This window comes from Mus caroli, unplaced genomic scaffold (assembly GCF_978045245.1).
Source record: "Mus caroli unplaced genomic scaffold, Mus_caroli_1 scaffold_13, whole genome shotgun sequence".
Lineage (NCBI taxonomy): Eukaryota > Metazoa > Chordata > Mammalia > Rodentia > Muridae > Mus > Mus caroli.
Window position 1 is genome coordinate 50011648 of NW_028227268.1, and position 16624 is coordinate 50028271.

The 16624-nt window shown below is 46.5% G+C and overlaps 1 protein-coding gene across 3 annotated transcripts in view; it reads right to left on the reverse strand.

Moving 5' to 3' along the window:
* Positions 1-8005: 8005 nt before the first annotated feature.
* Zzef1 (zinc finger ZZ-type and EF-hand domain containing 1) overlaps positions 8006-16624 on the reverse strand; it is a 130897-nt gene continuing 122278 nt past the window's right edge. For all 3 annotated transcript variants that reach the window (XM_029484134.2, XM_029484135.2, XM_021176147.3), the window contains exons 53-55: positions 12655-12808; positions 11956-12027; positions 8006-10492 (exon numbers count right to left, since the gene is read on the reverse strand). In XM_029484134.2, coding sequence (XP_029339994.1) covers positions 10412-10492; positions 11956-12027; positions 12655-12808 — 307 coding nt within the window. In that variant the 3' untranslated portion in view covers positions 8006-10411. The remainder of the gene's footprint in view (positions 10493-11955; positions 12028-12654; positions 12809-16624) is intronic.

Sequence of the window (16624 nt, forward strand, 5' to 3'; positions counted from 1 at the left end):
ACTGCTATAGACTATGGAGGCTTTGGAAGTTGGACTAAATGTATTTTGCGCTATTCCATGTGTAGGTATGGCCCCCATAGACTCATATGTTTGAACAAGTCTCTGGGGGCCAGGGAGCAGAATGTAGTGGTTTGAATATGTTTGGGCCAGGGAGTGGCACTGTCTGGAAGTGTTGCCTTGGAGTAGGTGTATCACTGCCTGGAAGCTAGTCTTTTCCTGTTTGCCTTTGGATGAAGACATAGAACTTTCAGCTTCACCTGCCCCACGCCTGCCTGGATGCTGCCATGCTCCGCCTTGATGATACTGGAATGAACCTCTGAACCTGCAAACCAGCCCCAATGAAATGGTGTCCTTATAAGAGTTGCCTTGGTCATGGTGTTTGTCCACAACAATAAAACCCTAACTAAAACAGGCAGTGACCTGCCATTCTATATTGGTCACCTGGACATTATGTCCCCATATACCTGACAGAAATAAGAGAGAGTTTTAGCTTCAGAGAGTTGAAGCCATGGGCCTTGGGTCCATGCTCCTAGGCTTCTATGAGGCAGAGCATCATGGCAACTGGACTATGTGGAGGAGAGGGCTGTTTACCTTAGAAAGGAAAGAGAGAGAGAGGTCTGAGACAAAATAGATTTAAAAAAGAAAGCCCCAAGGCCCCTTAGTGACCCGCACCCTCCAGCTAGGCCCTACTTCCTGAAGCCTCTAGAACCCCCTAAAATAGCAGGTGGAGCCAGGAATTCAGTCCAGGAGCCTGTGGAAGACACTTCAGAAAAGGACCACTGAGCCATCTCTCCAGCCTGTTTCTCTTTCATTCATTCTTTCTCTGTCCACCATCCCCACCTCCCCTGCCCACCCAGGATCTATGTAGCTGGTCTGAAACTCAGGAGCCAGCGACCTCAGCCCTCCAAGTTCTGACCTACAGTGTCCAACTTTCCTTGATTCCAATGTTAATTTATACTCCACTTCTTTTAGGAGCTGCCTGCTTCCCTTTTCTCACAGTCTTAAGGTAGGATTTTTAAAAATGTATCCTTATGGAACTTTAGATTTTCTCCTAAACACTAACTCAGGTGCATTCCACATATTTTTGGCATTTTGTATCTTTATTTTCATCCGTCTTAAGATATTACTTAACTTCTCCTCTTACACACTGGTTATTTGGGAATATGTCTGTTTTTTAAGAGACAGGGTCTGTCTTGTTCAGGCTGGTTCCAAACCTCTGAGCTTGCGCTATCTTCCTAGGACTACACAGGTTGATGTCACTGTATCAGTTAGGAGTGCATTTCCCTCCTCTTCCACCTCCTCGTCTTCTCTATTTTTCTTAAGTGTTTTTATGTCCATGTATTTGAGTTTCTTAAATTTCACCGGCATATGGGACATCTGTCTCATATGCCAAGGCTTAGGGACCACTGTAGAAGAGGACACAGAACGACTGTCGGAGCCAGCGGTTGGGGAGAAGCAGAGTGAAGGCATTACTTACTACATTGTCATGTGCAGCAACACTGCACTCAATGTCACCGCGGCTGTGGCTGCCTGCACAGACCAAGCTGGCCATCTGGCCATCATTCAAGCATGGGGGAAAGAGTTCCTGAGTCCCTACCTCTAACTGAGGGGCTATGGATGATTACTGGCTTCTTAGCGAGGGAGAGTCTGTTTTCTTTAAGGGTTTGGTTCCTGGTAGGTTGATGACACTCCAGTGAGTGGTCCCATATCCAGGAGTATATGGGCAGCACAAATTGGACTGAATGGGTTTGTGTGTGTGTGTGAGAGAGAGAGACAGAGAGAGACAGAGACAGAGAGATAGAGACAAAACACAAAATTGACACATGGGTGGGGGTTTGGGGGTGGACCTAGGAGGAACTGGGGAGAGTTAAATATGATCAAACTACATTGCATGAAATCATCAAAGATTTAATAACATTTTTTAAAAGGTCAACAAAGTAACAGTGGGTTTCCAGTTTCATTCCCCTATGGTTGAGAAACATTATGGTTTCAATATGAAATGTCCTCCAAAGGCTCACGGGTCCAAAGCCTGGTGCTTAGTTGGTGGCACTAATTTAGGAGATAATGAAACTTGAAAATGTAAAGCCTTCCCGAGTGACACAGATGTTGCAGTTATTTTCCTATTGCTGTGACAAAACATCACGACCAAGGCAACTTATAAAAGGATTTAAGTAGGTTAGAGTCATTGATGGCAGACCAAAGGCATTGTGGCAGGAACAGCTGAGAGCTCACATCTTGACCCAAAAGCAGGAGGCAGAGAGCACAGTGGGGGTGGTGGGAAGTAGTGAAGCCTCTTTAAGTCGCATCTCCTTTGAGCATCTCCTCCAACAAGGCTACATTCGCCTAATCCTTTCCAAACAGCCACCATCTAGGAATCAATGCTTCGGACAAGGAACATCTTATTCAAACTGTCACAAAAAGTCACGGGGCACATGATTTTGAATGTTATGCCTCACAGCTGGACCCTTCCTGTCTCCTCTCTGTTCCTGGCCACCATGAGTTCAACCACTGCCACTAGGCTCTGACTGAGAAGCCACAGAACCAGGGGAGGGAAGCTCTGAATCTGCGAGCCAAACTGGATCTTTCCTTTTGGGCTGTTTCCCCGGTGTGTTTGTCACAGAGATGAAAAGTCTGACGAATACAGAATACCTGCCAGGTGGCGTTGCCAGGACTGTCTGACCATGTGGTTTAGAAACTTGGAACTGACTTGTGGAATCTGGAAAATTCTGGAGAAGTGATGGAGAAACCCTAGGTTGCTGTAAGCAAAGGTTAGTGAGCCACAGTGTTGAGAGTGCAGAAGTCCAGAATGCTGATAAACTGTGAACAATAAAAATTGTTCAGGAAGTTTCAGACAGGAACATGACTCACAAAGGATTAGAGACCATCCATGTTTTTGGTGATTTGAATGAGAGTGGCCCCATAGACTCAATGTTTGAGTTCTTGATCTCCAGTTAGTGAAGTCATTTGAGAGGGATTAAGAAGTGTTATACCTCCTTGTTGGAGGAAGTGTGTCACTTTGGGGTGGGCTTTGAGATTTCAAATACTATTCCAGTCCCAGTCTCTCTTTCTGCTTGCTGCCTGTGGATCAGGATGTAGAACCCTCAGCTCTACGGCCATGCCTGACTGCTCCCACCCATCCTAGGATGATCATGGACTAACTTTCAGAAACTATAAGCCAGCCCCTAACTAATGCTTTCTTTTATCTGGGTATGGTGGTGCACACACCTCTAATGCCAGCACTCAGAGGCAGAGGCAGGCAGATCTCTGAATTCAAGGCCAGCCTGGTCTACAGAGTAAATTAAGGACAGCCAAGGATATAAAGAGAAACCCTATTCTGAGAAGCAAAAATAAATGAAATAAAATAACTGTTTTTGTTTTTTTTTTTAAAAGAGTTGCCTTGGTCATGGTTTTTCTTCACAGCAAGACAATGCTGCACTGGGGCAAAGAAGTTTTCTACAGTTAGCCCAGGTTCTGAGACTTTATAGAAGGCTAAATTTAAAGGTGGTAGACTAATTAATCAGATAGAGAAAAAAGTTTTTGTGAGACATGTTTCTCTCTACACAGCTCTGGCTCTCCTGGAACTCACTGTCAACCAGGCTGGCCTGAACTCACTCACATAGATCTCCTGCCTCTGTCTCCTGAGTGCTGGGATTAAAGGTATGAGACACTATACCTGGCCCAGATGGAGAGAGTTTTAAGACAGCTTGGTACTTAGTCTATTCCTAGCTGGCTTTAGCCAGGTTTACATTAAGAATCAAGAATGAGCTGGGCAGTGGTGGCGCATGCCTTTAATCCCAGCACTTGGGAGGCAGAGGCAGGCAGATTTCTGAGTTCGAGACCAGCCTGGTCTACAGAGTGAGTTCCAGGACAGCCAGGGCTACACAGAGAAATCCTGTCTCAAAAAAACCAAACAAACCCCAAAAACAAAATAAAACACAACAACCCCCCCCCCAAGAATGAAAGAGTGGAAAGACTTGAAAACCTTGCAATTTTGTCAGAAAAAGAAGGTGTATGGCTAAAGTTACCTTCAGGGAAGATAGGGTTAAAGAGATTTTAAAAAACAAACAAAAACCAAACCAAACCAAACCAAACCAAAACAAAACCTAAGTTCTGTGCATCTGGACCACAGGTTCCTTGAGGGCACCTCAAGAGCTAACCAGACACCATCCATCAGAGACTCAAGGCTCTGAAGCTGTGAAGAAGTACAATCACTTGAAAAACTTTGAGAAGAGTTCTTGCAAGGGTCACCCACAGAGTCTTTATGGTTAGCCATTCAGAGGCCACAGCCTCTACCATCTGGTGGGGCCTGGCCATTGCTCAAGTTGGTGACAACCTATTGTCATCTGCATGACTGTTTTTTGTAGGCATGCAGAACATAAATATTGTGGGCCATAGAAACTTTTACTCAGATTCCAAAAGAAAGCTTGTGAGACTCAGTTCTGTGTTCCAGGATGAGGATTTCTGTCAGCAGCATAGGGATGAGCTAGCTTCTGAGAGTGCCTGAGCTACAATTCAGGAAGCTGAGGATGCTGGGACTAAGGACGGCCGCTGAGGAAAGCTGCAAGCAATGGGTAGAGCCAGCCCAAGAGAGGCCATACATGCTAAAGCCAGCAAGGCCATAGTGATGACCCTTTGGGGCCAGAGGTACAGGATTAAATGTCTGCCAGGCTGGGGTTCAGTCTTTTACTGTTCCTTTCAGCATGTCTACATCCGCCCCTCTTCCTTCTGGAATGGGAACATTTAAACCATGTTACTGGAGATTGTAAGTATGTAACTTGATTTTTCAATTTTGTAAGGGCTCACAACTAAGAGTTTGTCTTTGAAGATGCTTTAGACTTGGGTTTTTGAGTAACACTGGAATGGTTGAGACTTTGGAGAGTCTTAAGAGATGTATTAAAGACATTTTGCATGCGAAGATGGGCATGAGCCTTTGGTAGCTAAGGACATCTGAACGTTAGGAATGGCTTTCGTATGAACTGTCCTCCATAGGCTTGGTTCCCAACTGTTTTGAGGATGAGGTAGGACCATTAGGAGGCAAGGCTGAGCTGAAGAAAGTAGATGAATCTGGGCGTGGAGGCCCAGGGTTTGGTTCCTGGTGCCCACATGATGGCTAACAACATAGTTAGTTCTAGGGGATCTGATGTCCCTTTCTGGCATATCCGAGCACTGCATGCATGTGGTACACATGTGCATGCAGGCAGGCACATAAAATAATTTTTTTTAAAAGTCTAGAAAGGTGGAGTTGAAAAGAATTGTTACCAAGTGAAGAGATGAAAAGTTCCCAGGAGAAAAAGCTTCTAAAGTTCACTAGTACAGAATAGCAGTGGCTGGCAGCTATTTCAAGACAGCTTGTGCAGACCTTTTTTTGAGGAGGTACTAGCCTATGAGAGCCAAGCACATGCTCTACTCCTGAGCTCTGCTCCTTACAGAGGTTTCTGAATGTTCACAATGAGTGGTAAGTGGGACCTGGATGGGCAGGACTGCAATAACCTTCATTATTTGGGAGTCTGAGGCAGGAGGCTTGCAAGCTCAAGGCCATCCCGGAGAACTTAGACCTTAAAATAAAAAAATACAGAAAGCCCAGTGATCAGGTTACTGTTTAGTATGTGGGATGCCATAGGCTAAATTTGTAATACTGTAAACAAGACAAAATATGAACATTACATTATACCTGATTAAAATGCACAATAGTATGTTAACCTTAAAAATTAAATTTAAAATGTAAAAGGAATTTTAGTCAGCTGACTTTTCACTTCTGCTGTGAATTTCTGTCCTAATAACAGCGTCGCCACCATACTTTAGAGTGTCTCACCTGGTGTAGTGGCTGAGCAGCTGTGTTGACAGGACTCACAGTGGCTACGTAGGGATTTCCCAGGCATGGCATCTGCCCAGTTGTCATGGATACAGGTTGCTCAGCAGTTCTGAGATAGCAGCCCATAAGGACATGAGTCTTCCAAGTAGCTTTTTAAACATGAAGGCAAATTGTGGCTGACAGCCTAGGGAAGCCTCCCATGAAGGGGCACAGAGAGAGGCTCTTCATAGGGAACAGGAATTGCCACCTTGTGAGTAAACATCCTGGAAGATTAGGAGAGGCGAGGAGAGACAAACTGACTGCCCACCTTCAGGCCAGGGAGTTTCTCTTTCCCCAGAGTCAGATGCAACCCTTCGCTTTCTCGGTTTTATAGGCTGGTGAATTCTCCTTTTCAATTTAATTAGTTTGGGGCCAGCAGCACAGCTTGGCAGGTAAAGGCCCTCACTGCCAAGCCTACTGACCTGAGTGTACTGCCTGGCACCCTGGTGAGGGAGAAGAGATTCTTAGGTTGTTCTGCGACCTCCACAGATTGTGTGGATTGGATACATATGCATACAAACAAATTCAGTTTGGAGTTTAACTTAAATATGGAGAAAGCTCACTGAATTCTGGAACCCTGTCTTCAAAGTGAGTCTCAATTCCTTTTGAGCTGAGGGAAGGTACAATAGCCAAGAATCCCTAAGAAAGAATTTGCTAATGTCTGCCATTTGCTTGACTGGACCTTGTCAGTGGCCTTGCTACTGCAGGAAGTGTTTATACATTTTCTTCTCATACATTGCTGATATTTTTAAAATTACATATCTCTCTATCTAGTATGTCTCTGTGTGTGGGTGTTAGAAGACAACTTTTTTTTTTTTTAAAGATTTATTTATTATATGTAAGTACACTGTAGCTGTCTTCAGACACTCCAGAAGAGGGTGCCAGGTCTCGTTGCAGATGGTTGTGAGCCACCATGTGGTTGCTGGGATTTGAACTCTGGACCTTTGGAGGAGCAGTCGGGTGCTCTTACCCACTGAGCCATCTCACCAGCCCCAGAAGACAACTTTTAAGACTCTATTCACTTCTTTCTGGGTTCAAATTCAGGTTATCAGGCTGGACTGCAAGCCTCTTCACCCACTGAGCCATCTCAGTGGCCCCTAAACTCTTGAAGGCTTGAGACACTTCAGTAGTGAATATATATATATATATATATATATACACACACACACACACATACATACATACATATATTCCTATTTAATAGGACTATGTAGATAGTTCTTCCTGGAACAGGTTTTTTTTTTTTTTTTTTTTGTAAATTTACCTAAACTGTTGCCTAAATTTGGGTCAGAAAATCTTTTCATTGGCAAGTGGGAAGAGACCAGCCAACCACAGGCGCTCTTATCCCTGTCCTCTACCAGCCCAGTGATCCTCAGTAGGTGCTCAAACAAGCAGGTAGGAATTCCACTCTTATCTTCTGCTTTAACAGCTGTGTACTGGCTCTCCGGCTGCCTGCTTTTCACCTGATGGCAGCAGACTACACTGGGGTCTCAAAGCCCAGTGCTTTGTCAGCTGGATGGGAGTAAGAATCCTCATAGCACAGTGGTTCTCAACCTTCTTAATGCTGCAACATCATGCTGAGGTGACCCCCAACCATAAAATTATTTTCATCACTACTTCATAAATATTTTGCTGTTATGAATCATAATGTAAATATCTGCTATGCAGGACATCTGTTGTATGACCCCTGTGAAAGGATCATTTGACCTCCAAAGGGGTCGTGACAGGCTGAGAACACTGCCCTAGAGCCTCCTAGCAGGTATCAGTGGCTTGCCACCCTAACCTCAAGAGGAGATGGGAAAGGAAGCATCCATATGAGAGTACTAGGATGGTACCCAAGGAAAGCACCACCCGAGGATGGATCCCCTGGTTGACCACAGTGAAGGGCAAGGCTCACAGTTCTGTCAACAAAGGTTGGGCCCTGAAGGGTCTTCTGGACTCCTTCCCATAAGCAGGCAGTGATGAGGTTCTGTAAATCCCATTTGTTTGGCCGGGCATACACTTCAAAGTATATTTCACAAGAGAAACTGAAGGGCCAGACATGAGAGACATGGGCAAGGGACTGTGGGTTTGAGGCCAGCCTGGGGGATATGGCAAGGTCTTTCCACAGGGGAAAGGGGGCAGGGAAGGAAAGAGAAAAGGGAGAAATCCACACAGAGTTGTACTTTTTTATATAGAATTTTTACAATATATTTCTCTTCATTTGCATATCTTATCCACAACTTAAAACATTCTTTTTACAGGCTGAACTCACTCAGCTGATATAATCAAAATTCTTTCACTCAACCAAATAAGAAAAATTCAAAATCGTAAACCCGTAAGAAAACAAATTAAAAACGATGATGAAAATAAGTCACTCCTCTCATTAGAACAGTGTCTGTACAATATATCTGATTTGGAACAGAATTCTTTATAGATTAGGCACATGTTTCCACGACCCCTTATGCCTGCCAGTTTTGTCTCCGTCCAGGCAGTCTTGCCTCCTAAGAGTCAAGGGGATATTGGCCTTGATGGAAATCCTTTGGGACCTCCTGTCCTGGCTGGGGTCAGGAGACATTGGCCTGGCTCAGCAGTGCCACCCAGTGGCCTAGAGAAGCAGAGGCAGTGGGGCTGCAGGTGGCCAGGTCAGGAGGGACCCTGTCCGGTCAGAGAGCAGCTGTGGTGTGTGAAGAAGGGCAAACTTAAGCTCATTCTATGCAAACTGAAGCACTTAGAGAAAACAGCAAGCAGTGAGTGGAGAGGAGCTATGGAGTCCAGCGTTTATTTACAGTTGCTCTTCCCGATGGGAGGGTGGGAGGAGAGCTGGGCCACTGTCCCAAGGGAGGTCTCCAGCCTTGCCCTGTCCTGTCCACCTGCTCTCTCTGCTCAGTCTTGGGTGTGGAGGAGTGTGAGTGTGCTATCTCCTCCCCCATCTTCTAACTGCTGTGTGATCTGAGCCACCGCGAGTGAGGCTTCTTCACCATGCACTTGTTCTGACTACTCTCATCTGAGACCTACTTGGAGGGAATGGCATGCAAAGGGAGCCTTCTCTGGGGTTTAGGCCGCTTGCAAAGCGTAGGTGCTTTGGCAAAGAGCAAAAGGTGAGAAAGAGGTTCCTCTGGGCCAGCAGGCACCATGTCCCATACCATGGGACCTGGACCAAGTTCCCTCTGATGTCAGGGCAGTGGACCATAGGTCACTCCATTGTTTCTGTTTTTATAACCCATCCCCTCCCATTCTGTGGCCACTTTTCCCGTGTGCTGGGGTTCATCAGATAACCTAATTCTATGACTGGGCAGGAAGTGGTGCCAGAAGGCATAGCACCTTTGCACAAGATGCTCCCACACCTGCAGGCTCAGGTTCTGCCAATGCAGTCCTTTGCCAACTCCCAGAAGAGTCTTCAGGGGCCAAAGGGGCAAGCTGGTCACAGCAAAAGCCAGCCAAGTGTGGCCCTGGCTCTTAGAAGCATTTTTTTTTCTTTTTGCATTATGCCTGTGAGGTGGGATATGCCTCTGGCCAGATACCTGCCCTTCAACAGCAGGTGCCTCAGGATTCTTTCTTCCTGAAAGTCCACGGCCTGATGCTGACCCAGCATCCTACTCTGTGGCTCTGGGGAAAAAGGTCATCAGCACTCAGGGCAATGCTAAAGCCATAGAAGGAAATACGCAAAAGCTTCACTAAAACTAATGTAGTTATTGCTAGACAGGGATGGCCAAATAACCAGGCAGGAGGTTCAAGGTCGTAGGCTGCTGATCACCATGACCTTGGAGCAGAATAATAATCAGGTGTGTCCTGACTCCTGAACAAAGGCTCCTCTGAGGGCACTGCCTGCACTGCAGGTGCTGGAGAGCCCGTCCATGTCCATTTCTGTCACTTCCACACATGCCAGTTTGCCCCTAGGCATTCCCTAGGGGACCTCTCAGGGAATCAGTGTGGTTCTCTTCTAAAACCATGAGGGGAAATGAAAACTAAAACAATGAAGAAACACAGATGTGTGCCGAGAGCTGCTGCACAGTGACAAGCAGAGCCTGCCAGCTGCTCCCAGGGACACCTGCTCTCACTGTGAGTTGGTCAGCTAAGCTGTGGCAAGAAGATTGCTTGGGAACTGGAGGTGGCTGGGAGGTGCTCATGTTGGTTATGGGCTGGTGTCCCAACTGGGCCACTGCTGCTGCAACCTGCAAGTCTTACTGCAAAGGTAGCTCTGGGTGGATGGGGCCTTCTCCTGATGGCAAGCCTAGGCAGCTCCCACTCAGTGGAGATAGAATCCTTTCAGAGACTGCTTCCAGGTCTTCAGTGCTGTGACTCCCCTGGAGGAGACTGGCCTCTAGTCTCTATTCTCTGAATAACTTTCCCAAGGCCTCTTGATGCTCTTTCTGAGCCACTCTACACTGCTGTGCCTTCTTGGACATGTGGTGCCTGCAGTGGGCCTTTTTGATGAGGCGGCTGCTTGGCCAGATGGGAGCAGGGGGTGGGCTCAAAGAGAGCTGGGTGCAGAGGCTTCAGGGGTTTCCTGAGCAAGGTTGGAGGTCTGCTATAAACCCCTGTAGACAAATGATCAAGTCCATGCATATCACACTGAGGCTAACACTCAACATTCCAGAGGCGGGTGGCCTTGTTTGGGTAGTTGATGGCCAGGCTGATAGCAGCAATGTTCTGCAGAGCCTGTGGAGGGAAAGAGCAGTTATCAATATCAAGAGCCACTGACTTCCTCATCCTTGAGTCTAAGTTCCTCAGCTGGAGGGTGATAAGGTGAGCCAGAGGTAGTCCCCCTTACCCAGTGGCTCACAGGTAGAATGAGAAAGAAAACAAAACCAAAGCCCACAGGAAAACCCTGGGGTAAGTAATAAAGCAATCATGGGCCGTGGTGTGGTAGCAGTCTAGCTGCTGAAGCAGGGGTCTGGGAAAGCCATAGAAAGGAACAGAAGTGGAGCACAGAGGTTCACAGCTAGTGAACAGCTAGTGCTAGAGGAGAAGAACCCATGGGGAGCTCAGAAACCTGCGGGGAAAGCAGCTGTCCCAGAAGGACATGGCTAGAAGGCAGAACATCAGTGAAGAGACTGGCGAGCTGTGGGGAGGGCCACAGGGGAAGGGGGACAAGATATGCACGGGCAAGCAAGCATGAGGGCAAGTCCAGCCCATGGGAGAGAAATCTGGTGCTCACCACACATCAAAGTCTCTTATAGCTCATCACGAAAGCAAGGGCCGTAGTAGCCAGTGCAGCTGGCTGCTAAGAGACCTCAGCAGCCCCACCTGCTCTTTCCCCTGCTTTAGTAGGGGAGCCCAGTTCTGAGCAAAACACTTCTAACCTTCCACATAGAGCCTTCCTTGAAGGATTAGGCTCTGGGAAGAGTCCCAGGTGGATGCCTAGCTGAGAAAAGTTCTATGAGTGCTGGAGATCCCCCAGCTGTCTGTCTGCTCTAGTAGGGCACAACACTTCTTTCTCCAGGATGAGTACAGGGCAGATGAGTACAAGAGTCCAGCTTTTGTTGACCCAGACATTAAAGAAGTCTGCAAAAATGGAGCCAGGGCCGCTATCCTCAATATTATTTTGTTTTGAAGAGATTTTTCCCAAAACACATTAACATGAAATGTGTTTACTGTCTTAAAGATTGAATTGATACATAAATGTTTAATTACTGTTCTAATTTAGACACTTAAGTCTAACCTCTAATGATGCACACTGATGTATACAGGGTTTCTTGGGTCCTCTATCATTTAGAAGCACAGCTGACAGAAGAGGAGTTTTCCAGCCAGGGAAGCAAAGTACATCCAAAAAAATCCAAAAATATCTAGAATCTAAATCTGTGGAAACTTCCAAGATCAGCCAATGAGTTGTTAAGTGAAGGCACTGGCTGTTTCGGTTTCAGAGACACAGATTCTTGCTAGTGTCTTCTAACCCCACAGTTTAATATGAGTGACAGTGATAAATGAGGCTCCCTGCTCTTTCTGAGAGCAGGAGGAAGTGACTGAACAGCAGCTGAGCTCCATGTAAACTCTGGCAGGGTCTGGACCTGTCATGCAACTCTAACTCACAGCCCCACCCCCAGTTCCGGCAAGTGAAGGGGTGTTATCTGTCACAGGAACATGACCCACAGGCTAACTCTTTGAAGACAGGGAGGAGGTACCTGTGCTGCACATCGGAGAAGGTGGTCCTCGGTGGTTAAGGCCAGCAGGTACTCCTGAAGCAGGCCAAGCTCCTGTAAAGACAGCATGGGCTCCTTGAATGCTGGAAGGGAGGAGGGCTGAACACAGACACCCACAGGCAGACAGGAGCCTCCAGGGGGTAAGCAAGCTCACTTTGAGGCACCTGTGACACCACACACTCTACAGCCATGAAGGAACCTAGCTGGAAGGCCCAGGGACTTGGTTCCAGGGGTATCCCTGATGCCCACAGGGCGATCAGGCAGGGTACGGTCGTCATGTCTTCCTGAGGAAGACAGGCAAAGGACTTGTGAAAGGCCCTTTCATGTGCAATTCAATGAGTCTATTGTGCCTAGAAGAAAGAGGAGGAGGAAGAACATATCTGTTTGATTTTCCAGAAGTCCCAGTTAAGGCAGTCCCTAGCCCCCTTTGGCTATAGGCCAGACAAAATAAGCAATATAAGTTGATCTGAGGTTCTCTCCTCCTGGGGCTGAGTATACGGGTATGTGTTCTGGGGATGCTGGACTGTAGGACCAGGTCGGCCTCCTTTTGAAGCCTGGACAACCTGGGCTTACAGGCTTGGGTGTAACACTAGTCTTGCCATGAGCAGGAACTGGTAAGAGCATACAGAGGTATAATCCTCTCTGCCCAGACTTCAGGGCAAGAGGTGGACACATCCTTACCTGGGCACGGTTCTCGGTGACAAAGAAGAGCTCAGTGAGGGCTCGGTGTAGGGGCAGGAGAATGCCAGGCTGTGTCACATCCTCAAACAGGCCATACTCCATGTGAGTGAAGAGCTGCCACAGGGGCTTCAACAGCCCAAGATCACAGAGGTCACTGGAGGGAGCAAGCATGGGGACACTTTACTGAGACATAGACCATGAAAGAAACTGCAGGTCAGGCTCTCCTTTTTCCACCTCATCGTAATATAGCCACCCCACTTCTCTCTGAAATGGCCACATAGTCACCAACAGTAAAGAAGAAGCAGGGCAGCGCCCAAACCCCCAAAATGACTAAAGAATCCAGAGGGCTGCAAGTGTGCTCATAGGGGCCACTGCAGTTTTTCTTTTAACTGTTTTTACATTTATTTATATATTTACTTACTGGGGGGTGGGGTGGAGAGTGAGTGTGTGTGTGAGTGTGTACACCCTAGCATGCACACGGTGAGCAGAGGGTAACTTGTGGGAGTTGGTTCTTTCTTTCTAGCATGTGGGTTCTGTGCATCAGCTCAGGTCATCAGGCTCAGTGGAAGTATCTTAGCCCAGTGAGCTAACTTGTTGCCCCTAACTGTGTGTTTTTAAAACTAGTCCCTATAAAGACCTTCTAATGATAGTTGAAAAACCTCCAGGCAAATGTGTTTTATTTTGTTTCACTAGATACTCTAGGCTGTCCCTGAAATCTTCACAATCCTCCTGCCTCAGCCTCCTCAAATACTAGAATTATAGGTGTGAGCTACCATGCAGCCTTAAGCTAAATATTAAGTGGAAAAGGCAAGGTATAACACATCACACATAAAATAAAACATACAAAGAACTACTGAATAGACAAGGAAGACAAACATTGCTATGATATTCAATTATAAAATAGGAAATATACTTGCACTGGGCGGTGGCACTGCCTACCTTTACTCCCACCCACTCAGGAGGCGGAGGCAGGTGGATCACTGTGAGTTTGAGATCAGCCTGGTCTACAAAATTTGTTCCAGGACAGCCAGAACTACATAGAGAAACCCTGTCTTAAAAAAAATAGGAAAGAAGGGAGGGAGAGAGGGAGGGAGGGAGGGAGGAAGATACACTTGAATCTTTCTTTCAAAGACACAATAATTATAAAAAGGAAAATACACTTGCAAGCTTGCTGGACCTGAAATTCTGCCTCTAGGAGAAGATCTGATTCTTCTCAGACCCGTGTGCTGAGAACCCTGAGTATTTGAACCTGCAGTGGGTGGGGCTGTGATCTCAGGTCAAAACCTCTCAGAAGAAAACATTAGGAAGTCAACAATACTCTGGGCTCCACTCCAGGACACACGTGTGTACAGACACAGGTGGTTCTGCCTTCCTCTTTTATAACTTGAGGAAGACTCTTCTCTCCCCTCTGAGTGCTGACTTGGAGCCTATCCTTTCCCCCAAAGGAGCTCATGTTCATGAAGTGAGGAGATGGGCAGATTCAGTGGACTTGTGGGAGGCTCCTGCAGGGCTGCCCTCCTCTGAGACCGGCCCTCTCCTCAGCTTCTATTATCCTCAGGCCAGAAGTCTTTAACTTTCCAAGGAGCCTGTGTGACAAGGCATTGGGGAGTAGGTGTGTGTCCCTCCCCCTCATCACCCCCAAGTCTTCCTCCAGGTTCATAATACAGGGTGTCATGTTGGTATGGAAGGGCCAGTGGGACGTACATGAGAGTTGCCCAGGTTCAGGAGTCCTTCCTGGAAAGAAGACTGGCAGAAGCCACAAGACTGTGGAAAAACATTGTACCACAGCCAGAGGGCTGCCAGCCCGAAGACCTTTGCAATGTGACATTGCTTACAGAGTATACCATTCAGGTGCTCTACTGGGAGCTCAACTGGGGCTAAATGACATACAATATCTGCATATGGGGACATGGTACTGACAAGCAAGCACACCTTGCCCTCTCTTACCCCCTGCTCCCTTTCTCTTCATGACTTCAAGATTCCTTTAATTTTAAAAATCTTCATATTCCTTCCTCCTTTGAATATCAACACCTCTCACTGACTCATACAGTGTGTGTATTTTATCCACATACCTAGAAAATGCAGGGAAGAACAGCTCCTATTGCTCAGGGGTGTGGGCGGGATGCATGGCTACTGGATATACAGCACAGAAACCATGAGACTTTTCTTCTGAGATGAGGACTGTGAAGCTACGGACACATTCCTACTTCTATCCCACACTGTAGCAGAAGTCCTGTCAGAGCAAAAGGTCAAGCTCTGCTCCTGTGAGGGAGCATGGCGAGAACTAAAACTCACCACCACAGATGCCACACCCACTCAGAGTACATGCTGGATATACGGTAACAGGCCAAAGTGATACAGTGGCAAAACAAAAGTCTGAGAGTGTCTTACCAGTGTAGCCCAGGCTGGTCTTGGACATTATTTAGCCTTTTGGGTGTTAGGATTATAGGCATAGACCATCATAACCAGCAAAAAATTTAAATAATAATTATAATTGCATAAGAACATTAAATACTTAGGAATACACCAAACAAATTCTGTATGAATTGTCTACAGAAATGTATAAATGATTTCAAGGATCTACGCAATGGAAGAAGAGAAAATGGCTGTGGATTAGAGGATCAACATTCTGTGGAATTTGATTCCCCTCAAACTGATATCCAGATCTATTAGGAGACTGGGGATATATGTGACTCAGTGGTAGAGTTCCTGCCTATTATGTGGAAGGCCATGGATTCAAGTCCCAGCATTGTAAAAAAATTTTCACTGGCCATGGTGGAGGTTGGGAGTATGAACAACAGGGCCCAGATATGCATACAAGGGTGATGGGGACACAGAAAAAAATGTTTTTCCTTTTTCAATCTGAGACAGGGACTCAGCACACAGCACTGGCTGGCCTGCACTTCATTATGTAGACCAGGATGGTCTCCAACTCCCAAGGATGCAACTGCTCTGCCTCCTTGATGGGATTAAGGCATGTGGCAAGCCCAAGATCCACTTTTATGGCTTTGTGTGTGTGTGTGTTTGTGTATGGCCTATGTATATATTCATGTCCATGTGTGTGTGTAGATGCTGTGAGTCGCATGTGGAAGCCAGAGGTCAGCACCAGGGGTCTTTCCCAGTCACTCTGTACCTTATATTAATTTTTTATTAGATACATTCATTTTATTTTATGTGTGATTACTTTGCCTGGGTGTATGTGCACTCCTGTGCATGCTTGGTGTCCTTGGAGGTCTGAAGGTGACCCTGGACACTGGATCCCCGGGAACTGGAATTGGAGTTCTGGAAAATGAGCTACATGCAAGTGCTGAACTTGAACCTAAGTTCTCTTTAAGAGCAACAAGTGCTCTCTCTCTCTCTCTCCACTGCTGAGCCATCTCTCTGGCTCCATGACCCTTTTTTTTTTTTTTGAGATGAGTTCAGATTTAGGCTGGTTGGCCCAAGAGTTCCAGGGACCTCCTTGTTTCTACTCACATTTCCCAATGCTGAAGCCCTGAACTCAGGTCCTTCTGCTTGTGTAGACACTTTACAGACTGAAGCATCTCTCTATCTACCACTCCCTCTTTTGAGACAGGGTTTTATGTATCTCCTGGTCTGCCCCTAATTTCAATATGTAGTCAAGGATGACCCTGATCTTCTGCACATATAGAAATTAACATGCTAATATAAAAATGGATAGGTAACCTTTGGGTAAAAAGATCTATAAATCATTAGAAAAAGTTAGGCAATTAAAGTTAAAAATGCTCAGCACAGCCAGTGTCGCACACAGGCTGATCTCTGAGTTTGAGACCAGTCTAATCTATATAGTAAAGTTCCAGGCCAGCCAGAACTACATAGTGAGACCCTGTCTACAAACAGAAACAAAAGTGACAAAACACACCCCAACACAAGTTGGGGATACTGGGGTACACCTGAAATTCCAGTGCTCAGGAAGCTGTGATTGGAGGACTCAGAGTTCTAGGCCAGCCAG